Source organism: Canis aureus, chromosome 2 (genome assembly GCF_053574225.1).
Source record: "Canis aureus isolate CA01 chromosome 2, VMU_Caureus_v.1.0, whole genome shotgun sequence".
Lineage (NCBI taxonomy): Eukaryota > Metazoa > Chordata > Mammalia > Carnivora > Canidae > Canis > Canis aureus.
In genome coordinates, this window is record NC_135612.1 from 54,749,986 (window position 1) to 54,764,814 (window position 14,829).

Below are 14,829 nucleotides of genomic sequence, written 5' to 3' on the forward strand. Positions count from 1 at the left end.
TTTTTAAAAAAGAAAGAAAATGTCTCTGACATGGGAATTTGCCTCAAAAGTTTGAAAAAATGTACACACAAAATTACCCTACCCCCAACATCCCTTTGGTGCTACTTTCTTGAGTATTGGATAATTCAGATTTTCTACTAAAAAATAGTTTACATTGTTTTTAAGAAAACTGTCTTGAGATTTTCAAATTAACATATAATTGTTACACACTGTTCTCTTATAACCTTTGTTCTCTTTTTTTTCTTTTTCTTGCTTAATTCATAGGGACTTAGATGTAGTGGATTTGGGTTCCGCCTCTCTGCTGTGTACTGCAGGTGCTGCCTCCTGCTCACTGCACCTGCCTTTCAGGGCCCCTGCTGGCAAGCCACCCCCCCCCACCCCCCCCCCCCACACACACTCTGGTCCCGGCACACACAGGACACTGGAGGGCGGGAGAGGAGCCAGGGAGCTTCTCTGGGACTCCTGCAGTCTCCGGCTGTCTCCTCTGCAGTCCTAGCTCCTGCCCCAAGGTCACAGCCCCAGGCCAGGCCAGCAGCATTACTGTGTTCCATTGCCCCTGGGACGCCCAGGGTTCAGCTCCAGTCACTCCCCCACCCCACTCCTGGATCCCTCTCTGTAACTTCCTGCTGCTGCTCCTCCCTCAGGGCCCCACCTTCCCTTGCATTCTCTTTCAGACTCATAACTAAATTCCTGAAACTGAATTACTAGGTGTCGGTTCAGTTTTTCAGGCTGGACCCTGAGTGATGTGGATTTTTACGCTATTTTCTAGCAAGGCAGATTTTGAATTGGTGCATCAATTCCATTTTCTAAATGACTCGTTTCTTCTTTCATTTGGTGAAATAATATAGCTTAGCCAGTGGTGTGCTGCAGTGTTTGCCAATTTCTGTGGGGTAAGTATGTCCATCATGGCCAATTTCAAACTGTCAGAGTGATGTCACCAACAGAGCCGAGGTCTACAGGACCAGCTCTCCCAGGTGGTGGTGGTGTGTGTGTGTGTGTGTGTGGTGATGGGCATGACAGAAGATGATTTCAGAAGATGGTAAAAATGATCACATATTGAAACTGAATATTTTAAGTTAAATTTCTCCAATATGTAACACTCTCTCAACTTCACTGTTAAATAAAATCATTTCATTTGAAAATGTCTTAGGTTTTTCTCACTTCAAGATACTTCCTAAGTGCTATGAATTGAATTGTGTACTGCCGCCCGCTCCCCCAGATTCTTAGGTTTCAACTAACTAACTAACTAACTAACTCACTCACTCCCAAGGTGACAGTATTTGGAGATACAGTCTTTAAGAGGTAAATGAGGTTAAGTGAGGTCGTGAGGGTGGGGCCCCAATCTGAAAGGACTGGTGTCCTTATAAGAGGACAGAGGCCAGAGCTCTTTCTGCAAGGACACAGGGAGGCCCGGTGAGCACACAGAGATGGGGGCTCCCACCAGCCAGGGCCAGAGGCCTCAGGAGGAAATGTGCTGGCACCCGGCTCTTGGACTTCCAGCCTCCAGAACTGTGAGCAGTGAGTGTCTGTGGTGCTGTTAGGGCAGCTGACCTGAGAATACAAGTATGCTCACCGACAGAAAACCAGGACACATGATGGCCACGAGCTTGTTTGGGGTGACAAGAAAGTTTTAGAAGTGGTGACGGTTGCACAACATTGTGAATGTGCTTAATTCTATTAATTGTATACTTTAAAATGAAAAGGACTGGCAAATTTTTACATATATTTTACCACAATCTTTAAAAAATTAACAATATACCCAAACCACCAAATCGTACACTTTCAGTGGGTGAACTGCATGGTGTGTGAATTATATCTCAATAGAGCTATTTTTTTAAAAAACTCAGAGCCCAAACTGACTAGTAATCAAATAATTTCAAAAGCAAACCTGCTGAAAATTCCTTAACAAGTGTGATAGTGAGAGATGGTATGTAACAGGGATACAGGTACACTTTAATATTTGCTATGGGCCAGGAGCATCCCTTGGGCCTGTTCCCCTGGAGTCTCAATTTCACACATATAAGAAGACTAAAACTACAAGTAATGATTTTTCACCTATCAGACTGGCAAAGGTAAAAAGCCAGTAGGGAGACTTGGCTGGTGAGGAAAGAGGGACAGACCCCATCACTGCTGCCATCATAAATGGCACAGTCTCCATGGAGGGCACATTGGCAGTACTTATAATAAGGACCTAAAAATGCACATATCCTCTACCTTAGCAATTTTAATTTTATAAATTTATCCTACAGGCTTTTGTTCCTGAGTACAAACATTATTCATACTATTTGTAACAGCCAAAGATCAGAAAACTTTAACCATCACATAACAGGAGACTGGATATATGAATTATGGTTCCACTGAACATTGGTCCCATGTACAGCTGGGAGCAGGAACCATGTGCTGTTGCTTTGTGCCTCCTGAACTGGGTTGTCACCTTTATCAGGTGTCCAAAGCAATAATGCTTTACAATTTGGCAAGCTGGTAGGTAAAAAAGGCATAATCTTGTTTTAATTGCTATTTCCTTCATTGCTACTGGGGTTGACTTTTTTTTCATGTTTGTTAGCCCTTAGATAGTTTGAGTTTTGTAAAAAAGCTCACAAAACATGTTTACATTTGTTGCCTTTTTTTGATTCTATGATATTGTAAACAGACAGGGATAAAACATCGCTCTACATTCTACTCTTGGATTGAGTGGTAGCTACTAAATATTTATAGTGTCATGCATCCTATTTTTTAATACATCACTTCTAACTTTCCCAACATCCCTGAGAGGAAGCTACTACTATTATCATTTTACAAATGAAGAAACTGGGGGCAGGAGAAGCTGGCTAACTTGCCCAAGGCCACCAGGCTGGCAACAGGGACCTACAGTCACTGGAGTCCTAAATCAGCACATTGGCTATACAGCAGCTCCTCCTCTTCTTAGAGGCCTGGGCAGAAAGACGCTGGAGTCAGCTGGACGCATGCATGTCTACCCAGTCCCACACGTGCAGAGAGGCATCGCTTGCTGCTGATAACAAAGTCCTTGGCTTGTGGGGGTGCCAGGTATGGGTAGTGACCAGTGGAGTCGTGTCTGTCTGATTGCCTTCCAGGAAAATGTGACCTCTGTGAGTGAAGAGAGGTTCTACTTGGCTCCCCATTCCATCCCAAGATGTGGTATCATAGACCTGGACCATCCCATCAAAACCTAAGAAACACAAGAAAAGAGAGGATTGCTGCTGAATCTGTAAAGTAGTTTTTATTGTTTGTTCATTTTTTAAGTTACCTCTATTGCCCAACATGGGCCAGAGTCCACATTCTGACTGAGCCAGCCAGGTGCCCCAGAAATAATTTTTAAAGTTTGCTCTCTGGTATCAAAACAGGCTATAGGATGAAAAATCAAATAATAACAAAATGCTTAAGGCCAGGGGTGCCTGGCTGGTTCAGTCAGTAGAGCATCTGACTCTTGATCATAGGGTCACAAATTTGAGCCCTACATTGGATGGAGATTACTAAAAAAAAAAAAAAAAAAAAAAAGCCAAAGGCCAGCTGAACGCCATGTAACCTCTGTCCTCAGTGTCAGCAGTTGATGACTTCACAGGGCATGTGATGGTGTATTTCTGTCGTTCATCTATTATGTGCAAGGCCCAAGGCCAATCCTGGACCTGGGTCCTTCCCATTGACTTTCAGCTACCCTCCTGATTAGATAGATACCGTTACTCAGCTAGAAACTGCCAGGCCAGACCCAGGGGCTTGCTGACCCAGCAGCCTGCTATAATTCGGAAAGCAAGTAGACTGAGAAACACTTCTGTGATCCTCTCACCTCTTCCTGGCACAGCCCCCTGACCGTCCTAGCGCCTCCCTCTCTGTAGACTTTTCACCAACCTTAGCACCAAATTCCTGCTCAGGGAGGAACGGCCTGCTACTAATGTGAAAGTTTAGCAGCCAGAACGGGGAAGGGCCTGTCATGGAAGAACCTGGAAAGCTGATCTGGAGCTTCTCTGTGAGCAACTGTCACTTCTGGGGCCAGATTTATTATGGGGCTGCTGGTTCCTTCCTGAACACCACACAGTCCTCCAGGTAACAGACACAAAATACCGCTCAGCAGTACCTGAAATGGCCAAGCAGTTGTCCAGGCCTGGAGCCCATGTCACTCGCAGCAGCTCTGGGTCAGGGCTAGGTGCAGACACCAGGCACTGGACGGAGCTCACAGGATGGCAGAGATCCCGGGGGTCAAGAAGACAGAGCTGCCCGTTTGAGCCAAGGATGGCAACGCTGGGCCCAGGGCTCCGGACCTTGCCCCCAACTTCAGCACACCATCTCCCTCCAGCAGTGCCAGGGCCACCACGGCCGTTGCTGACATTCTCTGACGGCGCCCACTTCTGGCGGATGTCGACGAGCCCCAGCCGGCCTGAGGCACAGCAGAAGGCAAAGGTGTTTGTGTCCAGGACCTGCAGGCTACTCAGCTCCTCACTGTCACTGACCCCTGGAAGACAGATGGTGACAGACAAAAGCTGCTGGAGTCGCAGGAGTCTGGCCAGTCGCCCGTTTCTTCCTCTGGAAGTCTCCCTCCAGCCCCAGGCACTTTGGCATGCTCTACCCAGCTGGGTTGGTACTGGTCCCTGGGACTGCCTCCTCTAGCCCCAGAACGGGGCCCCAGGGCCTGCCTCGCATCCATCTAGCTTCCCTAGCACTGGGCCCATGCAGCTGAACTTAGTTCTTAACACGGCAGAGCACTGGCAGATGGGAATTAGCAGGAGAAGCCACAATGGATGAACGTACCTGAGGTGTATGTGGTCTTCTGGGATTCTAAATCCACGACCCTGAGACTGCTGAGCCTCACCCCATGGAGGACTCCGGGTGTTGTCGAAGAGAAGATGGCCACCCTAGGCCACAGACTGTCCTCCTTCTCCTGCACAGCAATGGTGCTGACAGCCTGAATGACATCTGGAGGAAAGCACAAGAGGCTAAAACCCAGGATACTGATGAAGGTTTGAAACAGAACAAGTGGGCAGCCCAGGTGGCTCAGTGGTTTAGCACCGCCTTTGGCCTAGGGTGTGATCATGGAGACCCAGGATCGAGTCCCGTGTTGGGCTCCCTGCACGGAGCCTGCTTCTCCCTCTGCCTGTGTCTCTGCCTCTCATTCTCTGTGTGTCTTATGAATAAATAAATAAGATCTTTAAAGAAAAAAAAAAAAAAACAGTAAAAGGTGAAGGCCAGCCAGCGTCTTCCCTTATACATTCAGAAGGTCAAGGAAAAAAGGTGCCTGACAGTTGGCAAGAGAGGATACGAGACATAAATGCTCTGGATTACATTCATGTCTCTGAAACTGTCAGAAGCAGTTTAATTCCTTTATCATTTGTCTTACAAACAGTTTTGCAAACGGGAGATAATGAATCATAGCAGCCATCTCAAAACCCCAAAAGCACTTTGGCTTTTTTATAGTTTCACAAAGAACAAATGAAGATAGAAAAAAAAAACAAAGAGCACCCTGAGGATGTCACACCTCAAGTGAAAGTCACAGGCAGAGTTCATGAACAAACAGTATTTCTTCAAAAACATGTTCAAGCAATCTGCAGATGCCTAGCAGGTAAAGGTCACCATGCCAACGTCTCCAAACGTGAATGGGCAAGAGGGTCCATGTCGTTGTTGCACCAAATGGAGGAAAGACATGCAGGCCTCAAGGTGGATGTTTCAGTGTGTGTCTTAGCCTGCTTGGTCCTCGCCTCTGCATCTACATTGGAGGCTTCTCTGAACATAGCTCAGAGCAAGGAGTCTGCTGTACAAACTACTTTGTAGGAGACACATTATTTCCATTTTACATTTTCTCACTCCAAGAGAAGTGCATTACTGGGTCTCCATGTTCTCTGAGGAAAACGGACATCTATTTTTTAAATTCCAAAGTGTAGGCAGAAGTCAGAATGAGGAAGGAATGGACGAGAAGGAATACTAGCATGGCCTGCCAAGCAAGCATAAGGCAGCGAATCCCCTTGAGATCGTTCCCATCCAAAGAAGGCATGGGGGCCATGGCTGGGCGGGAATGCAAACGGCCCTTGGGTGCTGCTCCTAAGGCCCATGGACCTTCAGTGCCCCTGATCTAGACCTGCTGAACTAGAGGTTTGGCGCAGGCAGGACAGTTCAGCCTCAGGACCAGGCTTTGTCTCCAGGGAGTGCCGATGAGGCTGTGACTCAAACTCACCCTGGCACAGCTTCCCTGCATCTCCTGGGCCACTTCCCTTTGCGCACACTCTGAGGAACCTGGAACAGCTAGGACCTAGTGCCCTGAACCAGGGTAATGGGGCCTCAGATGTGATCTGTCCTCTGACGGGAGAAAGAAGGCAGCCAGGAGAAAGCCTTCAAAGACCTATTTGCAGTGGAAAATTTCAGACTGGAGAGGTACTCTGTAATTAAAATAGGAAAGAAACGCAGGTTTCCTCCACCTTCCCTCTCTGGTCAGTGGAAAATGCCCTCCTCCAGAGAAGCCACAAAAAACCAGCCCCAAAGAGAAAAGAGGAACCAGTAGGATAACAAAAGACACGATGAGGCACCTCCATGAATGTGGCCAGAATGGAAGGTCGTGTCTGAGGATTCACCTGACACAGAACAGGTCAGAGCAGAGGCAGGCACACTGCTTAAGGGGTCAGAATGGCACCCACACCTGCAGTAGTGAGCAAATTTATGAACACATCTAGAGGATGGTGGTGTTCCTGAGAGGGGCTGTTCAGCCACAGAGGCAAAGAAAATACTGGGGGCCTGTCCAGGGAAGAGGGAGCCACACCAGACTGAACACTGAACTTCAAAGTGGATAAAGCAGGTGACATTCAGCTGAAGCCATTAGATATGTATTCATCCAACTCAAAGGTTTCCATGGCCCCAGTGATGAGAGAAGAGGCCTGAGACACCACTCCAGGGCCCTGGATGGCATGAGGGCCCAGGCAGCAATGCTTTCATAAGTTGGATACTTTGTGCCAAACACCACTTCCACAATTTGGAAATCTTTGAGCTGATTCCTCTTGTTATAGTTTTGTTAAAGACTTTTTTTTTTTTTTTTTAATTCATGAGACACACAGAGAGAGAGAGAGAGAGAAGGCAGAAACACAGGCAGAGGGAGAAGCGGCCTCCATGCAGGGAGGCTGACATGGGACTCGATCCCTAGTCTCCAGGATCACACCCTGGGCTGAAGGCAGGACTACACCACTGAGCCACCGGGGTTGCCCTATAGTTTTGTTTATCAAGCTTTGATTAAGTAAGGTCTTCTACAGGGAAAGAATCAGGACCTGGAATATTCTACCTGCAGGAATACCTCTTCTTTCATTTATGAACTAAGGAAACTGCATTCTGGTTTCTGCAGCAGTCTTGGGAGTCTGGTGAGTACATCTGTCTCTAGAAACAATTCATTTAGGATGTGCTAACAAAATCAGGTTTTTGAGACATCAAGGCTGTGGTCAAAACCTGGACATTGGAAAATTCACCTTAGATAACACTATGCTTTTCGATTTCTAGGAAAACAGCTGCAACCTTCCCCAGGCTCTGGAATATTCTGCACTAGTATCTAGGAGAACTCTGATTTCTTCTTCCCATGGGAGTGTCAAAACAAGTCCCTTTGGGCCATCAGCTTCCCTGGGGCTGGGGCTATAGGTTCTGTATGGCACCTGGTAGCCCAGGCCCCGTCAGGACAAAAGGCAGCTCCAGGTGCCTCCAAATGGTTAGCAAGACTCCTTTCCCTCTTGTTTTTAAACGACTGCTGTCCCATGCGGCCTATTTTTAGGCAAAGATAAAAAACAATTACAAGTTACTGGTATAAGGACAGACACAAAGATCAGTGGAGCAGAATTCAGAGTCCATAAATAAATCCTTATATTTATGGTTAAGCAACCATCTTTCAACAAAGGCACAAGGCCAATCACTGGAGAGAGGTTAGGCTTTTTGACAAATGGTGCTGAGACAACTGGATGCTTACATACAAAAAGGTGAACTTAGACCCTTATTTCACACTGTACACAAAGGTAACTCTAAAGAGATCGTAGGCTTAAGTGCTGGCACTAAAACAATAAAAATTTAGGGGAAAAATAAAGCATAGGGAAAAACTGTGGGGTAGACAAAGATTTCTTAAATATGACACCAAAATACAGTCCTTAAAACACTGAAGAACTGGACTTCACCAAAATGTAGGACTTTTTTATGCTTTAAAAGACACTACTGGGGCACCTGAGTGGCTCAGTCAGGTAATCAAGGATCTGCATCTGTAATCAGCTTGGGTCATGATCCTAGGGTCCTGAGATGGAGCCCCCGACTCCCTGCTCAGTGGGGAGTTTGCTTCTCCCTCTCTCTCTGCCTTTCCCCATACTTGTGCTCTCTCTTGTTTCTCAAATGAATAAATAAAATTCTCCTTCCTTCCCTCCCTCCCTCCTTCCTTCCTTCCTCCCTCCCTCCCTCCCTCCCTCCCTCGGTCCCTTCCTTCCTTCCTTCTAGGATTTTATTTATTATTCATGAGAGAGAGGCAGAGACACAGGCAGGGGGAAAAGCAGGCTCCATGTGGGACTCGATCTCAGGACCCCGGGATCACACCCTGAGCCAAAGGCAGACGCTCAACCCTTGAGCCACCTAGGCGTCCCATAAATAAAATCTTAAAAAAAAAAAAAAAAAAAGGGCACACAGTGTAATGAGCGCTGGGTGTTATATGCAACTGATGAATCACTGAACTGAACTCTATCTCTGAAACTAATAATATATGTTAATTAATTGAATTTAAATAAAGTAAAATTAAAACAAAAACACATATAGAACAAATCTAGAAGGTACAGAGGACCCTTACAACTGGATAAAGACAAAAAAGTCAATAAAAAAATGGGCAAAATATGTGATCAAATATAAGCACTGAGAAAAAAGGAGCATCCATGTTTTTGCTGGCTACTATAATCCCCAGAATCTTGCCCATTGCCTGACACATCAGAAGTATACAGTATTTGACTGAATGATGTTAGCTGCCGCTACAAATCACAGTAATAATAATTATCAAAAACATTTCTTTCTTTTTTTAAAGTAGGCTCCACACCCAACATGGGGCTTGAATTCACAACCCCAAGATCAAGAGCCACACACTCTACTAACTGAGCCACCTGGGGAGCCCATAAATGTTCTCTGACAGATCTGCTTCCAGGAACCAGCTCTAAGCAAAATAGAGGTACAGATCATGCTGCTGCTCAGTAAATACCCTACCACATTTTTTTGGAGCCCCTACACCTGTAGTGAGATCAATTATTATTATCTAAATATAGTTACCACCAGATGTGGTTCTGTGCATACCCTGAAGTCAGACCAGACCTAAGTCTAGGTCATGCTACTGTCTTTGTGTCTTTCAACAACTTAGCATCTCTGGGACAGCCTGTTCTCAGATTCCTGAGAATTTAATGAGATCAGGCATGGAAAGTACTCAGTATAGTGCCTGGAGTGTAATATGTTTCTTAATATTACTATTACCTTATACAGATTATTGATTAATCTGAACAAATATCTATTAAAAGTACAGTGAAACCAAAACATCAAAGGGCCCCGGATGGCATGCTTGCTGTCTCAGCCTGCTGGAGGTGGGAAGGAAACAACAAAACTCTCTCACGAAGATCTGCAGAGGCATTTCACCAAAGAAGATACAGGAATGGCTAATAAGCACATGAAAAGATGCTCAATATTCTTAGTCGTTAAAAAGATGTAAGTGAAAGGCAGAATGAGAAACAATTTCATGCTCATTAGGATGCTTTAACAAATGTTGATGAGGACACGGGAAAATAGAAACCCTCATACATTGTTGGTGGGAATGTAAATAGTTAAGCCATTCTGGAAAACGGTTTGGAAGTTTCCTAAAAAAAAAAAAAAAAAAAATCAACATCAATTTACCATATGACCTAGGAATTTCACTCCTAAGTCTATCCAAAGAAATGAAAACATATGTTCACACTGAGACTTGTAAATGATAATAGCCAAAAATCAGATCCATCAACTGGTGAAGGGACAGCCAAATGCAGTGGAATGAATACCTTTCATCCACAACAAGGAACTACTGACGCACACTCTACCACTGCCTTTTGTCCTAACCATGCGCCTGGGGTACCAGATGCCGTATCATGGTATGATGTAGCGGACCTCAAAGCATTGTGCTAAGCGAAAGAACCCACATATAAGAGACCACATATTGTATGATTCCATTGATATGAAATGTTCGGAAAAGGTAAATCTATTACAGAGACAGATAGTAGTGGTTGGTTAGGGCAAGGTGTGGGCATGGTGATTAACAATAAATGGCACGACAGGTCTTACTGGGGTTATGACAATGTTCTAAAACTTGACTTACAGTGCTCGTCACAAAACTTGTTAAATGTACTAGAAGTCACTGGATTGTACATTTAAAATGTGTGAAGTTCAATAACATTATAAAAAAACAAACAATTGTAATGACCAAGTAAATGAGGCAAACTAGACTCTAGAGTATTAGACAGCTGACAAAGAAAAAACAAAGGAAAGCCCTTTAAGTCAGTAATCTCGAAAAGCAAATGAGCACAAGAACTGCCTTTCTGTGCCAGTGAAGCTGGAGGAGAAGCCACCAGCTGCCAGCCAGTTTCTGGGAAGCATCCAAGTGAGGTGGTGCGGGGCCCAGGGGCAGAAGGGCAGTTCCAATAGTGGCTGCCTGTACTTCGGAGGCACACTTCCATTCTGGCCAACAAGGTTCTAACAGGAGGGATGGACGGGGCTGCATCAGGGCTGCCCACTCTCGGTGTGTGCCTCACAGGGGAACCCACAAACCCACTGCAGGAGGGAAATACTATTCCGCATGAGCCAACTTCTTCCCTTCTAGGAAGGAACAGGATTTACGTTTCCTGCTCCTTTTCTGATGCCCTATTAGGGACTGACTTCATGAAGAGGGAGACATGTTCCCTCATTGTTTCTCATCCCTGAGACTAGCATGGCTAACAAAGAGAAGTGACCTCCTTGCCACCGCTGCCACCTCCTCCTCCCAGAGGTGAGCTCACCTGAGTGACCCTAGCTCTGCCCTTGCCTCTACCCCTGTCTGGGGGTGCTCTGCCTACAACTGGGCAGGTAAACTGAATTCCTGAAGCAAGCTACAGGAAGCTCCATTCGGGAGTTGTATGCAATGCTGTGGTTGCTAATTCATCTTTGCCCACATTAATGTAGATACTGCATTTTAATTCCCACCTGGCTCTGAGACTACTTCTTAAGTGGCTTAAATTAGGGGGCAGGGGTGTATGGGTATCAGGCTTTCCTACAACCCAGCCCTACCAAGTCAAATTCACTCACCACTGTCCTCTGTGATCTGCCACACATGCAGGTAAGAACCCGGAAGACCAGTGGTTACCAGCAACCTATTCAACAGATAGGAAATATCAGTCCAGAGAGTGAGGAGCTCACCCACATACAGGTCCCCCCCCCCACACACACACACACTCCAGTCTTTTCCCTTCCCAGCCTACTCAGCTTGGGATCCCTACATTCCTCATATCCGGGAAGCTTACTGCAGAAGAGATCCTCAAGACCAGTCACCCTCATTTAACAATGAGGAGCAGGCTCACTCCACTTGAGGAATAGACCCAGAGCTTCCACATGGCATGATGTATCCTAGAGAGGACACCAGCATGGAGCACTGAACACACAACCCTAACCCGGAGACTCTCAGCCTCTGCAAACTGGGGTTGTTAGTTAGTCCCAACTACCTACCACCAGTTGAGACACTCAGGGCATCCTTTTACTCTATATTCCTTAGAACAACTCCAACAATCTGTGGGTTACATTAGTCCAAAAGTCTGTGGTCTGAGGGACCATCGAGCTACTGAACCATGGTTTTTTTAATATTCCAAATCTGGGTGTGTGTGTATGCCTGTGTGCTGAGGAGGGCAGGGGTAGAGGTGGTGATAAAGAGGCAGGATACCCCTGACATTTCCAGACACTCCATCCTGAATGAAAGGTCTGGGTCACGGAGTTGACCTTACCTGGTGTCTGGCACATGCTTCAGATCAAAGACAGACGTGTCTGAAAATCCTCCATGGCATACCTTGAAATCTCTTTCTGGGAATAAGCCCTAAAATACAAAGCAGAGAGGAGGGGGTTAATCAGAGAGGAAGGGGGCTAATCAGAGAGCCTGTTTTCCAAAGGAACATTCCAGATGAGCTTTAGGTAAGATGCCAGATCTCAACCTGGAAGGAAGCCATGGAAGCCCACCAGCTGCATTGCTCTCCCTGCATGCCTGAGGGTGCTGCTACTTGGAAAAACTGGTCTCAGCTGCCTACACAGACAGCTTCCCTTCTTTCCTGCACATCCAAAACCCTTCTCCTAACCTGTACCTGGGCCCGTTCATTAGAGCAGGAGTGTTATACTCTTATTAGAGTTACAGAAGCTTCACAGTTTCATACAAGGTAGCTGGAATGTATCAGTCAACTAACCCATCCCCATTCCTCCCCCACCTCCCACTGGAAGTCAGGTGGGTTATTCTAAAAAAAAAAAAAAAAAAAAAAAGGTAACAACCACCAATTATCCAGTGCTCACTGCATCAGGCACTATGTTTAGTACCATATCTACTTTACCACACTGAATTACCCTGTCATGTAGGTACCGTAATTACCCTTATTCAAAAGTAACAAAACGAAAGCACAGGCAACTTCAGCGACTTTTCTAAGGTCACACAGGGATTATGCTGTGAATCTGAACCCCAGTCTGTCCAAAGTATATGCTCTTAGCCACTGGACTCCACTCTTGCCACATGAGGAACTAGAAGCAGAGGGAAAGAAGGTTGCCATAAGAAAAAAAGAGAAAAAGCCAGCGGTGAGGTAGGTGGTAAATTAAGGTCTCTCCTCAAGGCTCAGTCTGGGTGAGTGAGCTCTTGGATCAAGCCTGGTGCAAGCCAGAGATCAAGAACACTGGGCGGGAAATTTCCCCCAGAACAAAGGCCAGGCTGTCCTCAGATGAGTCTGGGCAATTTTACAGCAACAGCACGCAGCTACCAGCTCTTTTCTTCTTCACATATGCTCTTCTCTCAGCTTCTGAAACACTGATCTTTTCTGATATTTCTACTTCAAAGACGATTCCTTCTTAGTATTTGTTGTGGGTTCACTTTCCTCTAACCATTTCTTCAATGTAGTCCCTAGATTTCATCTTTAGACATTTGCTTTTATTCCTTATACATGACACTGTCATTCTAGGTGATCTTTACCATTCTAAGGGCTTCAGCCACCCTCTAAACCCTAATGACTCCCTAAATGTATTTTTTGATAAAGTAAAATTGACTTCTTTCTCTAGGAGCCCTCTGTAAATCTCAGACATTCTGTAGTATTTATCTCTGTGCATCTCTGCCTCCCTGGTAAGACAAGCAGGGCAGGAGCAGTGCTAGTCCCCCCTTCTAGTATACAGGACAATACATAGTAGACAAGAGGAACTCTCTAAAGGTTTAATAAAGGAGTAAAAGACATATACACTCAGTGACTATATTTCAGGTTACCTGGTTTTCTTTTACAGAAAGTCTCAGAGGTAATATCAGATGAAGAATCTCATTTTTTTTCAGGTTTTCATACTCAGCAACAAAGACTCCTGGAAAAAAGAGGCAGAAGTAGCTGTGACAAACTGCTAGAAAGATCCTGGACCATGGCTGGGTCTAGAAATTTCACCAGATCCTCCAAAGCAACAATAAATTTCTCTTCCATTGGTATGCATCTTTGTATGGAGGAATGGAAGGGATCTAGATCTTACTAAGAGGAATGTAAGCGTTGATGGGGGGGGCGGGGGGGATTGCTCCAAGTCCAAGGAGGAGGCCTCAGACTCCCAGAAGTGTGGGCTGGGTCTCTCCTGGCTGAGCTAGCAATAAGAGGTCCAGCCTGAGGAGTGAGATTCCATCTCCTTCAGGGCCAGGCAGGGCAGATCACCTTTGTCACCAATCCACTCAAGGACCCGAGTGGCTCCTGAAAGGTCGAATGCATGGAAATCTTGGTACCTGCATGATAAAGACACAATGTCACACGGTGCACAGCACTCTAGAGCTGTTAAAACTCTGGAATGGCAGCATGGTTCGGTGGGTGGGGGCCCAGGCTCCGGAGCAAGGCAGACCGGGGAGCCGGTCTTGTTGCACCTGTTAGCCCCTGTGTGACTGGGACCACGCTGGTCCCTGTATCCCGGGACCTCGGTCCTCATCGGTAAAATGAACTCCTAGAGGACCCGGACTTCCCAAGGTTGATGTGAGGAACCACTGGAACGATCTGCTCAGGGTTTCACTCAAGCTGGTGAAAAAGGGTCACTAGGGTGATTATTATCCTTGAGGAGCGCCGCTCTTACTAGCACCGCACCCCGGGCGGTGCCGCTTCCCAGATGCCCGAGCCCACCTCCAGGCGGAGTCCTCGGTGTCGGCCCCGCCCCATGGCCAAGCTGGCCCAGCCCACACGGGGACCCCGTGAGCGCTCCACCCCGCGCCCATCTGCCCGCGCGGCCAGCCCCAGGCCCAAGCCGCAGGTCCATAGGATTTACAAGCGCAAGGATTCCACCAGCCAGTCCTCCGCGGCCTCCATGGCAACGCCGCTTCCGGTACCTCACTTCCGCCGCCGAGAACGCTAGGCACGGTCCTCTCGCGAGGAGTGGGAGCGGCCGACTCTGGCTGGGGGCGCGCCAGCCTGTGCGCCACCGTCAGCGCGCAGTGCCCCCGCCGGGCCGGGTCTGGGATTCTCCTGGCGAAATCTCCGGGCGGGGCAGTGACGTAAAACCAGGGGTTCCCTGGCTTTCAGTTCTGGGCGGGGCCTCATCAGGAACCGAATACGCGCCCGTTTCGCGACCGAGTATTTGCAGATCAGTGGGTCAAGGCCA

At 46.8% G+C, this 14,829-nt stretch overlaps 1 protein-coding gene across 1 annotated transcript; it reads right to left on the reverse strand.

Moving 5' to 3' along the window:
• Window positions 1–2,606: 2,606 nt before the first annotated feature.
• WDR73 (WD repeat domain 73) lies at window positions 2,607–14,601 on the reverse strand. Its single transcript, XM_077873192.1, has 8 exons — window positions 14,497–14,601; window positions 13,902–13,969; window positions 13,481–13,569; window positions 11,979–12,067; window positions 11,290–11,354; window positions 4,762–4,926; window positions 4,091–4,465; window positions 2,607–3,187 (listed from the first exon to the last, which is right to left on the reverse strand). The coding sequence occupies exons 1-8, from the start codon at window positions 14,535–14,537 to the stop codon at window positions 2,952–2,954; spliced, it is 1,128 nt and encodes a 375-aa protein (XP_077729318.1). The 5' UTR covers window positions 14,538–14,601; the 3' UTR covers window positions 2,607–2,951.
• Between the last annotated feature and the right edge of the window lie 228 nt (window positions 14,602–14,829).